The sequence below is a fragment of the Scyliorhinus canicula genome, chromosome 7 (genome assembly GCF_902713615.1).
Source record: "Scyliorhinus canicula chromosome 7, sScyCan1.1, whole genome shotgun sequence".
NCBI classification, from domain to species: Eukaryota; Metazoa; Chordata; class Chondrichthyes; order Carcharhiniformes; family Scyliorhinidae; genus Scyliorhinus; species Scyliorhinus canicula.
This window is the reverse complement of record NC_052152.1, coordinates 111,254,595-111,269,672: the sequence shown is the minus strand read 5'-3', so window position 1 is coordinate 111,269,672 and position 15,078 is coordinate 111,254,595. Positions and strand designations below refer to the sequence as shown.

The following is a 15,078-nucleotide window of genomic DNA, read 5'->3' as shown; positions in this document are numbered from 1 at the left end:
CTACTTGTACGCTGGCACATGTACCTCGGGATACGGCGTCAGGGGGATCGTTTGAGTTTGCCGGGGCGATACAGAATCTTGTAATTATAGGTGGAGAGCTCGATTTTCCACCGCAAGATTTTATCATTCTTGATCTTGCCCCGCTGCGTGTTGTTGAACATGAAGGCTACCTACCGTTGGTCAGTGAGGAGAGTGAATCTCCTGCCGGCTAGGTCATGCCTCCAATGCCGCACAGCTTCAACGATAGCTTGGGCCTCCTTTTCGACGGACGAGTGCCGAATTTCTGAGGCATGAAGGGTGCGGGAAAAGAATGCCAGGGGTCTGCCTGCCTGATTGAGGGTGGCGGCAAGTGCGATATCTGATGCGTTGCTTTCTACTTGGAAGGGCAGTGTCTTGTCTACTGCGTGCATCCTGGCCTTGGCTATGTCTGCTCTGATGCGGGCGAAGGCCTGTTGCGCCTCGGCCGTAAGGAGAAAATGGGTAGACTGAATGAGTGGGCGGGCCTTGTCCACGTAGTTTGGGACCCACTGAGCGTAGTACGAAAAGAATCCCAGGCAGCGTTTGAGGGCCTTGGGGCAGTGAGGGAGGGGAAGCTCCATGAGGGGGTATATGCGGTTGGGATCGGGCCCCAGAACTCCGTTCTGGACCACATAGCTGAGGATGGCTAAGCGGGTCGTGCTGAACACACACTTCTCCTTATTCTAGGTGAGGTTGAGGAGAATGGCGGTTCGGAGGAATTTAGCAAGGTTGGCATCGTGGTCCTGCTGATCATGGCCGCAGATGGTGACGTTGTCTAGGTACGGGTAGGTGGCCCGCAAACCGTACCAGTCGACCATTTGGTCCATCTCCCTTTGGAAGACCGAGACCCCGTTAGTGACGGCGAACGGAAACCTGAGGAAGTGATAGAGACGACCGTCCGCCTCGAAGGCAGTGTATGGACAGTCCGATTTACAAATGGGGAGCTGGTGGTAGGCGGATTTTAGGTCAATCGTAGAGAAGACCCGGTACTGCGCAATCTGATTGACCATATCAGATATGCGTGGGAGGGGGTACGCGTCAAGCTGCGTGTATCGATTAATGGTCTGGCTGTAGTCCATGACCATTCTATACTTCTCCCCAGTTTTAACGACTAGCACTTGAGCTCTCCAGGGGCTGTTGCTGGTCTCGATGATACCCTCCCAAAGCAGCCGCTGGACTTCGGACCTGGTGAAGGTCTTGTCCTGGGTGCTGTACCGTCTGCTCCTGGTGGCAATGGGTTCGCAATCCAAAATTAGATTGGCAAAGAGGAAGGGGAGGTCGACCTTTAGGGTCGCGATGCCGTACACAGTGAGGGGTGGTAGGGGCCCGCCGAATTTGAGGGTGAGATTCTGGAGATTGCACTGGAAATCCAGGCCTAGTAATAGTGCAGCGCAGAGATTAGGAAGGACATAGAGGCGGAAGCCGCTGAATTCTACGCCTTGGACCGTGAGAGTGACCGTGCAGAACCCCGGATCGGGACGGAATGGGATCCGGAGGCCAGGGAGATTCTTTGGTTGGCAGGGTGGACCGCGAGGGAGCAACGCCTTACCGTATCCAGGTGGATGAAGCTTTCGGTGCTCCCGGAGTCCAGCAGGCAAGAGGTCATGTGGCCGTTGATTTTCACCGTAGTCGAAGCGGTGGCCAGGTTGTGAGGCCGGGACTGGTCGAGCGTCATCGAGGCGAGCTGCGGTTGATCATCACTGGTGTCAGAAGACGGAGAGCGTGTGGGGCCTCGGTCGTGGAATTTCGTCGGCGTCCATGCCCCGTGGGGAAGAAAAGATGGCGGCGACTGAGGATCCTGCGGGGGAAAAAATGGCAGCGCCCATGGGCTGCACGTTGCTGGAGCTGAACAAGATGGCGGCACCCATGGGCTGCACATGGACTGGGGGGGGGGGGGAGATGGCGGGGCTCACTGGCTACGCGTGGTCCGTGGTGGTGAAGATGGCGGCGCCCACTGGCCGCGCGTGTGTCAGGGGTGAGGGGGTGATCGTGGCGACTGCGCGGGCCTGGCACACAGTGGTGAAGTGGCCCTTTTTGCTGCAAGCCTTGCAAATGGCGGTGCGAGCCGGGCAGCGTTGGCGAGGGTGCTTCTGCTGGCCGCAGAAGTAACATCGGGGACCCCCAGGGTGCGCGGATTGGCGTGTGGCGCAGGCGTATTGGCTGGGTAAGGCCCCAGCTGGGGCGGCCGTTTGCGGGGTCCACGAAGGATAGGATGGGTGGGCAACGCGGCCGGAGGGGGAGGCCTGAGCGTTACGTGAGGGGACTGTCATGGACAGCGCTAGCTTTGTAGTCTCCGCTAGGTCGAGTGTGGCCCCTTCCAGCAGTCTTTGGCGGATGAGGTCCGAGCCAATCCCCGTTACAAAAGCATCGCGAATGAGGAGATTAGAATGTTCGGTAGCCGTGACGGCCTGACAGTCACAGTCCCGGACGTGTGGGATTAGGGCCCGCCAGAAGTCTTCAATGGACTCACCAGGGAGTTGAGAGCGAGTGGCGAGTAGGTGCCTGGCGAAGAGCGAGTTCGCTTTCTGCGCTTAGTTCTCTTTGAGGAGCGCCATGGCGTCCGCGTAAGTCGAGGCGTCCTGGATCAGCGGAAACACGCTGGAGCTCAATCTTGAGAACAGGATCTGAATCTTCTGATCCTCCGTCGGTGTGTTGGTCGCTGAGTTTATGTAAGCCTCGAAGCAAGCTAGCCAGTGATTAAAGTCTCTTCTGGCGACGGCCGATTGCGGATCCAGCTGCAGGCGATCTGGTTTGATTCGGAGGTCCATCTTGTAGAAAATCTGACTGCAATAAATTGATGCACGATCAATTGTACAAAGACTCAGATTGGGGACAACTGTGGCTGTATTGCAGTAAGATGCGTGGCCTCCTACAGCAGCTGGCGAAATGGCAGTTGAATAGAGGACACGCATATTTATACTCCTCTTCCTGCACGGAGACAGCAGGCAGGGGCGACCGGCGAATCTGTAATACAGGTCCTACCTTACATCACCTAATACAGGTGTACAGTGGTTTACCACATTCGGCACCTCCTCCTGATGCTGCACATGGTTGGACTCCTCCAACTGCACCTGCAGGTGGTGAATGTGCGCCGATAACCCTTCTTGTAGCTCCAGGCTCTGCGACTGCATATCCACTATGGATGGGACTGTCCGTTCCAGAAGCTTGAGACCCATCTGGATTGAGGCTATTTCCTCGGGTTGGCCTGCCCTCTGACCGTCCGCTCCCTCAGGTGTTCGTCCCTCCACCTCCTGTACCAGAGCAGCTGTGTGGTGCTCACCAGAGAGTGTCCCAGGAGCCTCTTCACTAAAGTGCCCAACCGAGGTGAGTGTCTCTGGGATGATGGAGGGTGTTGGAGACAGCTGTGACGGGAAGTCACTGTCATCCTCTGACCCGAGCTCCAGGGTCTCCCACTTCTCGGGCAGAGGGTTGGTGACTGAGTTGCTCCCATCACTGCTCGGCTCACGGGGCGGCGGGTGGGGGGCTCCGGCTGTGGCACAGGCTGGGGATGAGGGAAGTCAGGTGGACCCACCCCATCACTAGCAGGACAAGACATATGATTAGACCATGGGCCGGGGGGGGGGTTGGTGCATGGGATGGGGTGGGGGTGGTGTAGGATGAAGATGGTGTGGGGGGAGGGTGGTGTGGGGGTGGTGTTGGTGGGGAGGAGTTGACACACGTGTCACGGGGACCGTAATTAAGCGGGACCTCACTTCCTCGCCCGCGGCCAAATACACCTTGGCGGCCTCCCTTTCCTCCAGACCGCCGACCAAGTCCAGGGTCCTCTGTTCTGTCATGGTTAGGGGCTGCAGGTCCGACATTCCCCCTCCCACCTTCTGCTGCTCCCGGCAGTCTGCACGGCCTTCCCCTGGGGGCGGGGGGGTGCAGAAAACAATAGTGTTGGACAGTCCAATGCATGCAGCCCAGGGGGTGGGTAGCACCTGGCATGTGGTGCAGTGTGGAGGTTCGCTCGCCCACAGGGTTGGGGGGGAGGGGGGGGGGTGGGGTCAGGTCACGGGTGTGTGGGATGTGGGTTAGTGCCAGGGGTACAGCGCTCCCTACACACCCTGGCCACACTGAGGAGGTTTTGCAGCTTTTTCAGCACTGCTGGCCGGTCCGGACGTTGTTACCCACAGGACTCACCGCTTCTGCCACCTGCGCCCAGGAATGGCAAACAGTGCTGGCTGGCAGCCCCCTTCCCGGGCCGGGGTACAGAGTCATCCTCCTCTCCTCCACCGCGACCAAGAGGGTCTCCAGTTCAGCATCGGTAAATCTCAGGGCTGCTCTCCTTGCTGTCATCTTGTTGGCTGGGTTGGAGTGTGTGGGGAGCGAAGTGTGTATATGCTGCTGAAGCTTGACAGGCTCCTGAGTGTCAATCACGGAACAGGCAGATCTGGCGCCATTTCTCATTTGAATCGACGTGGCGATGGTGCAAGCTCCTTAACGGTAGCAGATTCGTTCCAGGTGTAGAGCCAGTTTTGCTGTCGTGAAAGTCCACGAGTTCTGAGTTGGATCAACACTTAGTCTCAGAAACAGAGAATCCGTCCATGGGGTAGAAATCTGTCTCGGGTGGTGGCTCAAAGTGGGCAATAATTAACCGGCTGGCCACTCTATGCACCGCCCGATAGTCACTGTACAGCAGGTGCTGTGTATAACAGAGGGCTGATCCAATATCGCCATTTTGTGCTCCCCACCTGAGATGTATTTTGACCCCGATGTGTTTAAGGTGATTGGCACAAGAATCAGAGGAGACATGCAGCACGTAGCATAGTGGGTAGCACAGTTGCTTCACAGCTCCAGGGTCCCAGGTTCGATTCCCGGCTTGGGTCACTGTCTTTGTGGAGACTGCACATTCTCCCTGTGTGCGGTGGGTTTCCTCCGGGTGCTCAGGTTTCCTCCCACAGTCCAAAAATGTGCAAGTTAGGTGAATTGGCCATTCTAAATTGCCCTTAGTGTCCAAAAGGGTTCAGTGGAGTTACTAAGTTACGGGGATATAGGGATGGGATGGAGGCGTGGGCTTGGGTAGAGTGCTCTTTCCAAGGACCGGTGCAGACTCGATGGGCTGAATGGCCTCCTTCTGCACTGTAAATCCTATGATCTTTACGTAATAACCTTCACGAGCAACTCGGGGAATGACTCATTAATCTCCCCATGGGGCTCATAGAGAATGAATTCCCATGGTAACAGGTGGTGACCCACTTAGCGGGTGTGACATTATCATAAATGTAAGAACTGCAAGGGTTAGTGTAATGTCTAAATCAACCACTAGAGGGAGCTAGATGTACAACTATAAAATGTGTTGATGATAAGCATTATGGGTGAGAGGTTGAGCAGAAAGCTAGAGAACAGACTGAAGGAAAGATAGTGTGAGTGAGAGCAGATCATAGCTAATATAATAGTGTAGAGATTAGTAGTTGATGAGTGTAGATTATATGCTTATTATCAACTGTGAATTTTACAGGAGTAAGTGTCAAATCCAAATAAGTAGTGTTAATAAATTTATAGCTTTGTTAAATTTATGGCTATTTGTAGTCTTTGTGAACACTACGCCAACTGTCCTAAAATTAGCAACACAAAGAACACCACAGCAGGGACTTGTTACTGTCCCCTTTAAATGCCATCCCAGACCCAGACTGGGTGTTCTGTTAGTTCCAGACTGGGACACTTGTGTTGTGCGCTTTGCTTTTGAGTTTAGAATAAATCTGTTTAAATCTTCATCTTTGTGTCTCCTGAATGACTATAATGTGTTCTGGAATATACTGCTTGATACTGTGGTGGTAGCATTCATAACGGAGCTGGATGAATACTTGAAAGGGGAAAAGTAAGACAGTGCTATGGGAAAAGAGCAGGGGAGTGGATGACTCTTCCAAAGAGCTGATAAAGGCATGCTGAGCCAAACAGTCGCGCTCTGTGCTGTATCATTCATGTGTTATGGAAATTCATTTTATGCCTCAAAGAAGAAATTTTGCTATAATATCTGCTTTTTGTGAACTGCTCCTCTTGGTATGTGTTTTGCCGAACTTTAAAGATACTCACAAGTAGAAGTTGCTGAGTTTCCGTATCTGTAGTTGGTTCCATGCACAGACCTGACAGCAATAACTGCCTTCTGCGCTACATAATTCTGTAGAATAGAGAGATCATGAGTGTTAGTTCACCCAAAAACTTTTACACACTTGGGCTGTATGTTCACATGCCCACATGTATGTAATTTTATTTGAACATTTGAGTTAATCTCTTACCAACTCTTTATGATCCTTAGACTTAGACCTTTTGTAAGAGTACGGAAACATAACCATTTGAGAGTATGAATGTATTGAGATGTAACCCTTGATGTGATCTGATCGCTGCCTGATGAAGGTAGCTACAGCTTTCACCTCTGGTTCAGACTCAGGGTGACGTCCACAGTAGGTTTCACTGCATGGGTTGTTTGATGCCCCAGGACCTTTAGACAGGAGAAAAGCCAAAATGAGTACACAGACTAACTTTTATATTCTCGCCAAACATATTTAGAAATGGAGAACAGTGTATATCTCTCTATGTCATCATAGTGAGGCCTGAATTGTCAATGTTCTATTCCTGAACCCTCTGACCGTTTAGATTACTGTACTATCTTAAATCAATGGCAGACATTTGCTCCTGTTTATTGTAGAGTTTTACCAGGAAAAATAGTCGATCAGTTTTCACACGTTAATTTGGTTGGTGGTGCAGCAGTCTCAATATTTCACAGTCCTGTGTGTCCTCAGACCTCAGAAGTATGATCTCTAGTTAGAATGACTGAGTTATTTGAGGATGTGAATTTCTGAAAAAATAATTATATGCCAGAGGTTCTCCCGTGGAATTGTTCACAAATACCCTGTGGTGTCGCAGGTTTGCAAGTCAGAAGACTGATGGTGCGCATTATTTTATGCTGACATTTCCATGCCGCACACAGTTCTATACTGGGCACTGCACAGAATTCTATATATATTACTCTTCATAGACCATGAGTTCGAGAGTTTACTTCCACTTCGACAAAAGTAGATTTGTGGCTTTCCTCAGCAAGGTGCATTATGCTCAACGGCCCTTTCTTTTTTTAGCATGCAGCCTGTATCTTTATCAATCCAGCATGGTAATTAATTGCTGTCGTTGAAACAGCTGCTTTATTCAGCCACACAGATGGTTTTATTAAGGCCTGGCCAACATTCCCAGCTGGAATATCAGATGCCAGCCTATCATATTCATAAAGAAATATCTTCTGGGGAAATCACAAAATCATTAATTATAATATACAAATCTTTTTAAAAAATATTTTTATTGGCATTTACCAACTTTAACAGGATAACAGTTTAACATGGAACGCACGTGATATTTACAAAGTAGCAGCTCAAGTGTGTCTCCAACCTCACATCCACATAATGCACAGCGTGGCCGGACATAACTATCACAGAATATTCCGCTCTTACTATCCCTGGAAGCACCGCTTTCCCCACTGCATAGAATTCTAGTCTCGAGTATGATTTGAGGACCGGCGGAACAAGCAAGAATTCCTTCTCACTGGAATGTGGGAACCGCCACAGGTCCACCACCCCCATTTGCTCCATGAATGTTGCCAACTTCCTGGCCATGACTATCCTTTTCCCTGATCTGGAGTTCGATCAGTCTGTCAATGGGTCCTGTACACAGTTGTTTTTAATTAATTAATTAGTGCTTAAATGTCACTCAGCGGGGTGCAGTGCTCCAACTGTGAGATGTGGCAGATCTGTGACGCTTCCAGCATTCCGGTCGACTACATTGCAGCAAGTGTAACCAATGGCAGCTCCTCACAGACGCTCACAGATGGTTCGGTTCGAGCAGCAATTGGATGCACTTAGGAGCATGCAGGTGGCGGAAAGCATCATAGATAGGAGTTATAGAGACGTGGTCACACCCAAGGTGCAGGCAGAGAGAGGGGTGACTACCAGAAAAGGCAGGCAGTCAGTGCAAGAATCCCCTGTGGTTGTCCCCCTCTCGAACAGGTATACCGCTTTGGATACTGTTGGGGGGAATAGCCTATCAGGGGAAAACAGCAGCAGCCAAAGCAGTGGTGCCATGGCTGGCTCTGATGTTCAGCAGGGAGGGTCAAAGCGCAGAAGAGCAATAGTCATAGGGGACTCTATAGTCAGGGGCACAGATAGGCACTTCTGTGAACTTGAAAGAGACTCCAGGATGGTTTGTTGCCTCCCTGGTGCCAGGGTCCAGGATGTCTCCGAATGGGTAGCGGGCATTCTGAAGGGGGAGTGCAAACAGGCAGAGGTCGTTGTACATATTGGTACTAACGACATAGGCAGGAAGGGGCATGAGGTCCTGCAGCAGGAGTTCAGGGAGCTAGGCAGAAAGTTAAAAGACAGCAGCTCTAGGGTTGTAATCTCGGGATTACTCCCTGTGCCACATGCCAGTGAGGCTAGAAATAGGAAGATAGAGCAGCTAAACATGTGGCTAAACAGCTGGTGTAGGAGGGAGGATTTCCGTTATCTGGACCACTGGGAGCTCTTCCGGGGCAGGTGTGACCTGTATAAGAAGGACGGGTTGCATCTAAACTGGAGAGGCATAAATATCCTGGCCGCGGAGATTTACTAGTGTCACACGGGTGGGTTTAAACTAGCATGGCAGGGGGTGGGTATCGGAGCAATAGGTCAGAAAGTGAAAGCATTGAGAGAGAACTAGGGAACAGGGCCAGTATGGCTCTGAGGAAGAGCAGACAGGGAGATGTTGCTGAAAACAGCGGGTCCAGTGGCCTGAAGTGCATATGTTTTAATGCAAGAAGTATAACGGGTAAGGCAGATGAACTTAGAGCTTGGATTACTATTTGGAACTATGATGTTGTTGCCATTACAGAGACCTGGTTGAGGGAAGGACGGGATTGGCAGCTAAACGTTCCAGGATTTAGACGTTTCAGGCGGGATAGAAGGGGATGTAAAAGGTGTGGCGGAGTTGCGCTACTGGTTAGGGAGAAAATCACAGCTGTACTACAGGAGGACAGCTCAGAGGGCAGCGAAGCTATATGGATAGAGATCAGGAATAAAAAGGGTGCAGTCACAACGTTGGGAGTTTACTACAGGCCTCCCAACAGCCAGCGGGAGATAGAGGAGCAGATAGGTAGACATATTTTGGAAAGGAGTAAAAACAACAGGGTTGTTGTGATGGGAGACTTCAACTTCCCCAATATTGACTGGGACTCATTTAGTGCTGGGGCCTGGACGGGACAGAGTTTGTAAGGAGCAGCCAGGAGGGGTTCTTAAAACAATATGTAGATAGTCCAACTAGGGAAGGGGCTGCACTGGACCTGGTATTGAGGAATGAGCCCGGCCAGGTGGTAGAAGTTTCAGTAGGGGAGCATTTCGGGAACAGTGACCACAATTCAGTAAGTTTTAAAGTGCTGGTGGACAAGGATAAGAGTGGTCCTAGGGTGAATGTGCTAAATTGGGGGAAGGCTAATTATAACAATACTAGGCAGGAACTGAAGAACCTAGATTGGGGGCAGATGTTTGAGGGTAAATCAACATCTGACATGTGGGAGGCTTCAAATGTCAGTTTAAAGGAATTCAGGACCGGCATGTTCCTGTGCTGAAGAAGGATAAATACAGCAAATTCGGGAACCTTGGATAACGAGAGATATTGTAGGCCTCGTCAAAAGGAAAAAGGAGGCATTTGTCAGGGCTATAAGGCTGGGAACAGACAAAGCCTGTGTGGAATATAAGGAAGGTAGGAAGGAACTTAAGCAAAGAGTCAGGAGGGCTAAAAGGGGTCATGAAAAATTATTGGCAAATAAGGTTAAGGAAAATCCCAAGGCTTTTTACACGTACATAAAAAACAAGCGGGCAGCCAGGGAAAAGGTTGGCCCACTGAAGGATTGGCAAGGAAATCTATGTGTGAAGCCAGAGGAAATGGGTGAGGTACAAAATGAATACTTTGCATCAATATTCAACAAAGAGAAGGAATTGGTGGATGTTGAGTCTGGAGAAGGGTGTGTAGATAGCCTGGGCCACATTGAGATCCACAAAGACGAGGTGTTGGGCGTCTTGAAAAATATTAAGGTAGATAAATCCCCAGGGCCTGATGGGATCGACCCCAGAATACTGAAGGAGGCTAGAGAGGAAATTGCTGAGGCCTTGACAGAAATCTTTGGATCCTCACTGTCTTCAGGTGATGCCCTGGAGAACTGGAGAATTGCCAATGTTGTTCCTTTGTTTAAGAAGGGTAGCAAGGATAATCCAGGGAACTACAGGCCAATGAGCCTTATGTCAGTGGTAGGGAAATTACTGGAATTCTTTGAGAAAGGATCTACTCCCATTTGGAAGCAAATGGACATATTAGCGAGAGGCGGCATGGTTTTGTGAAGGGGAGGTCGTGTCTCACTAACTTGATAGAGTTTTTTGAAGAGGTCACAAAGATGATTGATACAGGTAGGGCAGTGGATGTTGTCTATATGGACTTCAGTAAGGCATTTGACAAGGTCCCTCATGACAGACTGGTACAAAAGGTGAAGTTACACGGGATCAGAGGTGAACTGGCAAGATGGATACAGAACTGGCTAGGTCATAGAAGGCAGAGCGTAGCAATGGAAGGGTGCTCTTCTGATTGGAGGGCTGTGACTAGTGGTGTTCCGCAGGGATCAGTGCTGGGACCTTTGCTGTTCATAGTATATATAAATGATTTGGAGGAAAATGTAACTGGTCCGATTAGTAAGTTTGCAGACGACACAAAGGTTGGTGGAATTGCAGATAGCGATGAAGACTGTCTGAGAATACAGTAGGATTTAGATTGTTTGGAGACTTGGGCAGAGAGATGGCAGATGGAGTTTAATCCAGACAAATGTGAGGTAATGCATTTTGGAAGGTCTAATGCAGGTAGGGAATATACAGTGAATGGTAGAACCCTCAAGAGTATTGACAGTCAGAGAGATCTAGGTGTACAGGTCCACAGATCACTGAAAGGGGCAACACAGGTGGAGAAGGTAGTCAAGAAGGCATAAGGCATGCTTGCCTTCATTGGCCGGGGCATTGAGTATAACAATTGGAAAGTCATGTTGCAGCTGTATGGAGCCTTAGTTAGGCCACACTTGGAATATAGTGTTCAATTCTGGTCACCACACTACCAGAAGGATGTGAAGGCTTTAGAGCGGGTGCAGAAGAGATTTACCAGGATGTTGCCTGGTATGGAGTGCATTAGCTATGAGGAGCGGTTGAATAAACTCGGTTTGTTCTCACTGGGATGACGGAGGTTGAGAGGCGACCTGATAGAGGTCTACAAAATTATGAGGGGCACAGACAGAGTGGATAGTCAGAGGCTTTTTCCCAGGGGAGAGGGGTCAATTACTAGGGGGCATAGTTTTAAGGTGTGTTGTTGAAAATACGGAAAAATGTGCCATTTGAAACATGGAAGTCTGGCAATATCTGGTCTAATAGAAACATGAGAGGATACAGGGAAAGATCCCACAAAAGGTTAATAGCAGCTGCAAAGAGCAGGATTATAAAATGCAGATTATTTCTCACAAGCAGATTTAGCAAACACACACGAGTCATGTATTAAGGTAAAACAATGGCTCACACCTTCATTGAATGTAACTATCTTAGGAAGCATCTGGAAAAGCATGGATGAAGGTTTCAATTGAATTAAGTGACAAATGTTTAGAACAGGCAGGTCTTTCAAGTCATAACCAAGTGAAATTTAGCATACAGCTAAAAGCAAATGTTTCACACCTTCATTGAAATTAACTCTCTTAGAACATAGAACATAGAACACTACAGCGCAGTACGGGCCCTTCGGCCCTCGATGTTGCGCCGACCTGTGAAACTATCTGAAGCCTATCTGACCTACACTATTCCATTTTCATCCATATGTCTATCCAATGACCACTTAAATGCCCTTAAAGTTGGCGAGTCTACTACTGTTGCAGGCAGGGCGTTCCATACCCCTACTACTCTCTGAGTAAAGAAACTGCCTCTGACATCTGTCCTATATCTATCACCCCTTAATTTAAAGCTATGTCCCCTCGTGTTGGTCATCACCATCCGAGGAAAAAGACTCTCACTGTCCACCCTATCTAACCCTCTGACTATCTTATATGTCTCTATTAAATCACCTCTCAGCCTTCTCCTCTCTAACGAAAACAACCTCAAGTCCCTGAGCCTTTCCTCGTAAGCCCTTCCCTCCATTACAGGCAACATCCTAGTAAATCTCCTCTGAACCCTTTCCAAAGCTTCCACATCATTCCTATAATGTGGTGACCAGAACTGCACGCAGTACTCCAGGTGCGGCCGCACCAGAGTTATGTACAGCTGCAGCATGACCTTGTGGCTCTGAAACTCAATCCCCCTGCTGATAAAGGCTAGCACACCATATGCCTTCTTAACAGCCCTATTAACCTGGGTGGCAACTTTCAGGGATTTATGTACCTGGATGCCGAGATCTCTCTGTTCATCTACACTACCAAGAACCTTGCCATTAGCCCAGTACTCTGCATTCCTGTTACTACTTCCAAAGTGAACCACCTCACACTTTTCCGCATTAACCTCCATCTGCCACCTCTCAGCCCAGCTCTGCAGCTTATCTATGTCCCTCTGTATCCTATAACATCCTTCAGCACTATCCACAACTCCACCGACCTTCGTGTCATCTGCAAATTTACTAACCCATCCTTCTACACCCTCTTCCAGGTCATTTATAAAAATGACAAACAGCAGTGGCCCCAAAACAGATCCTTGCGGTACACCACTAGTAACTGAACTCCAGGATGAACATTTGCCATCAACCACCACCCTCTGTCTTCTTTCAGCTAGCCAATTACTGATCCAAACCGCTAAATCACCTTCAATCACATACTTCCTTATTTTCTGCAATAGCCTACCGTGGGGAACCTTATCAAACGCCTTACTGAAATCCATATACACCACATCAACCGCTTTACCCTGATCCACCTGTTTGGTCACCTTCTCAAAAAACTCAATAAGGTTTGTGAGGCATGACCTACCCTTCACAAAACGGTGTTAACTATCGCTAATCAACTTGTTCTTTTCAAGATGATTATAAACCCTATCTCTTATAACCTTTTCCAACATTTTACCCACAACCGAAGTAAGGCTCACAGGTCTATAATTACCAGGGTTGTCTCTACTCCCCTTCTTGAACAAGGGGACAACATTTGCTATCCTCCAGTCTTCCGGCACTATTCCTGTCGACAAAGATGACATAAAGATCAAGGACAAAGGCTCTGCAATCTCCTCCCTGGCTTCCCAGAGAATCCTAGGATAAATCCCATCTGGCCCAGGGGACTTATATATTTTGACATTTTCCAAAATTGATAACACCTCCTCCTTTTGAACCTCAATTCCATCTAGCCTGGTCGACTGAACCTGAGTGTTCTCCTCGACAACATTGTCTTTCTCCAGTGTAAACACTGACGAAAAATATCCATTTAACGCTTCCCCTATCTCCTCTGATTCCACACACAACTTTCCACTACTATCCTTGATTGGCCCTAATCTTACTCTAGTCATTCTTTTGTTCCTGATATACCTATAGAAAGCCTTAGGGTTTTCCTTGATCCTATCCGCCAACGACTTTTCGTGTCCTCTCCTCACTCTTCTTAACTCTCCCTTTAGGTCCTTCCTGGCTAACTTGTAACTCTCAAGTGCCCTAACTGAGCCTTCATGTCTCATCCTAACATAAGCCTTCTTCTTCCTCTTGACAAGTGCTTCAACTTCCTTAGTAAACCACGGTTCCCTTGCATGACAACTTCCTCCCTGCCTGACAGGTACATACTTATCAAGGACACGCAGTAGCTGTTCCTTGAAAAAGCTCCACATTTCGATTGTACCCATCCCCTGCAGTTTCCTTCCCCATCCTATACATCCTAAATCTTGCCGAATAGCATCATAATTGCCTTTCCCCCAGCTATAATTCTTGCCTTGCGGTATATACCTATCCCTGCCCATTGCTAAAGTAAACATAACCGAATTGTGATCACTATCACCAAAGTGCTCACCTACACCTAAATCTAACACCTGGCCGGGTTCATTACCCAGTACCAAATCCAATGTGGCCTCGCCCCTTGTTGGCCTGTCTACATACTGTGTCAGAAAACCCTCCTGCACACACTGTACAAAAACTGACCCATCTATAGTATTCGAACTATAGTATTTCCAGTCAATATTTGGAAAGTTAAAGTCCCCCATAACAACTACAGCTTAGTAAACAGCTGGAAAGGAAATGAATGTTCAGTTGAATTTGGTGTCAATTCTAAGTGTGAAATTCTACTAATACCAAGTAAATTAAAAGAAAATTGGAGACAACCTGTCTACGAGAAACATAATTTGAAGTCAAAATCAAAGGCAAATTTATGAGCTGGGGACAATTGGAAAATTAAACTATTGAAATTACAGGTATTAAAAGTAACACCTCTATTGAAACCAAAGCATTTTTTGAATATCACAAAGGACAATGTAATCAGATCTGAGGGCTGAGGCCATTCCCAAAATGAATACTTAGTTGTATTAGAATGTTTTAGATCAAAGATACTTTTTACAATCAAAGTGAAATAAGCTAATTTACAAAAAATGAAAATCGCTTATTGTCACGAGTAGGCTTCAATGAAGTTACTGTGAAAAGCCCCTAGTCACCACATTCCGCCGCCTGTCAGGGGAGGCTGGTACGGAAATCGAACCGTGCTGCTAGCCTGCTTGGTCTGCTTTAAAAGCCAGTGATTTAGCCCAGTGAGCTAAACCAGCCCCTTAAAGTCATTAAAACTTAATAACTGTTTGAAAGAGAATATAAACCCGAAGAAAGGGGACAGCCAGCAGAGCCAGCTCTCACTGCTCGGTACATGGGAAGGACAGGACACAGCAACCGAGTTCACCAGCGAATACATCTAAAGAAGACCAGATTTTAAAAAGAAGATTGATTGTCAAGTTGGGCCTGAAGGTCCCTTCAACCAACCAGAAGGATCCAGAAGCAAGATCTTTTTACCTTTCTGTAAAGAAAGTGCAGCTTTTAAAAGAAAAATTATAATAATAAAATAACTTTAAAGTTTTAACCTCAAACAGT

General features: G+C 48.3%; 1 protein-coding gene across 1 annotated transcript in view; it reads right to left on the bottom strand.

Moving 5' to 3' along the window:
• The window catches only part of cpb2 (carboxypeptidase B2 (plasma)), a 95,073-nt gene that overhangs the window by 15,989 nt on the left and 64,006 nt on the right, over nucleotides 1-15,078 (bottom strand). The window contains exons 9-10 of the mRNA XM_038802678.1: nucleotides 6,258-6,460; nucleotides 6,055-6,139 (exon numbers count right to left, since the gene is read on the bottom strand). Of these exons, the coding sequence (XP_038658606.1) occupies nucleotides 6,055-6,139; nucleotides 6,258-6,460 (288 nt within the window). The remainder of the gene's footprint in view (nucleotides 1-6,054; nucleotides 6,140-6,257; nucleotides 6,461-15,078) is intronic.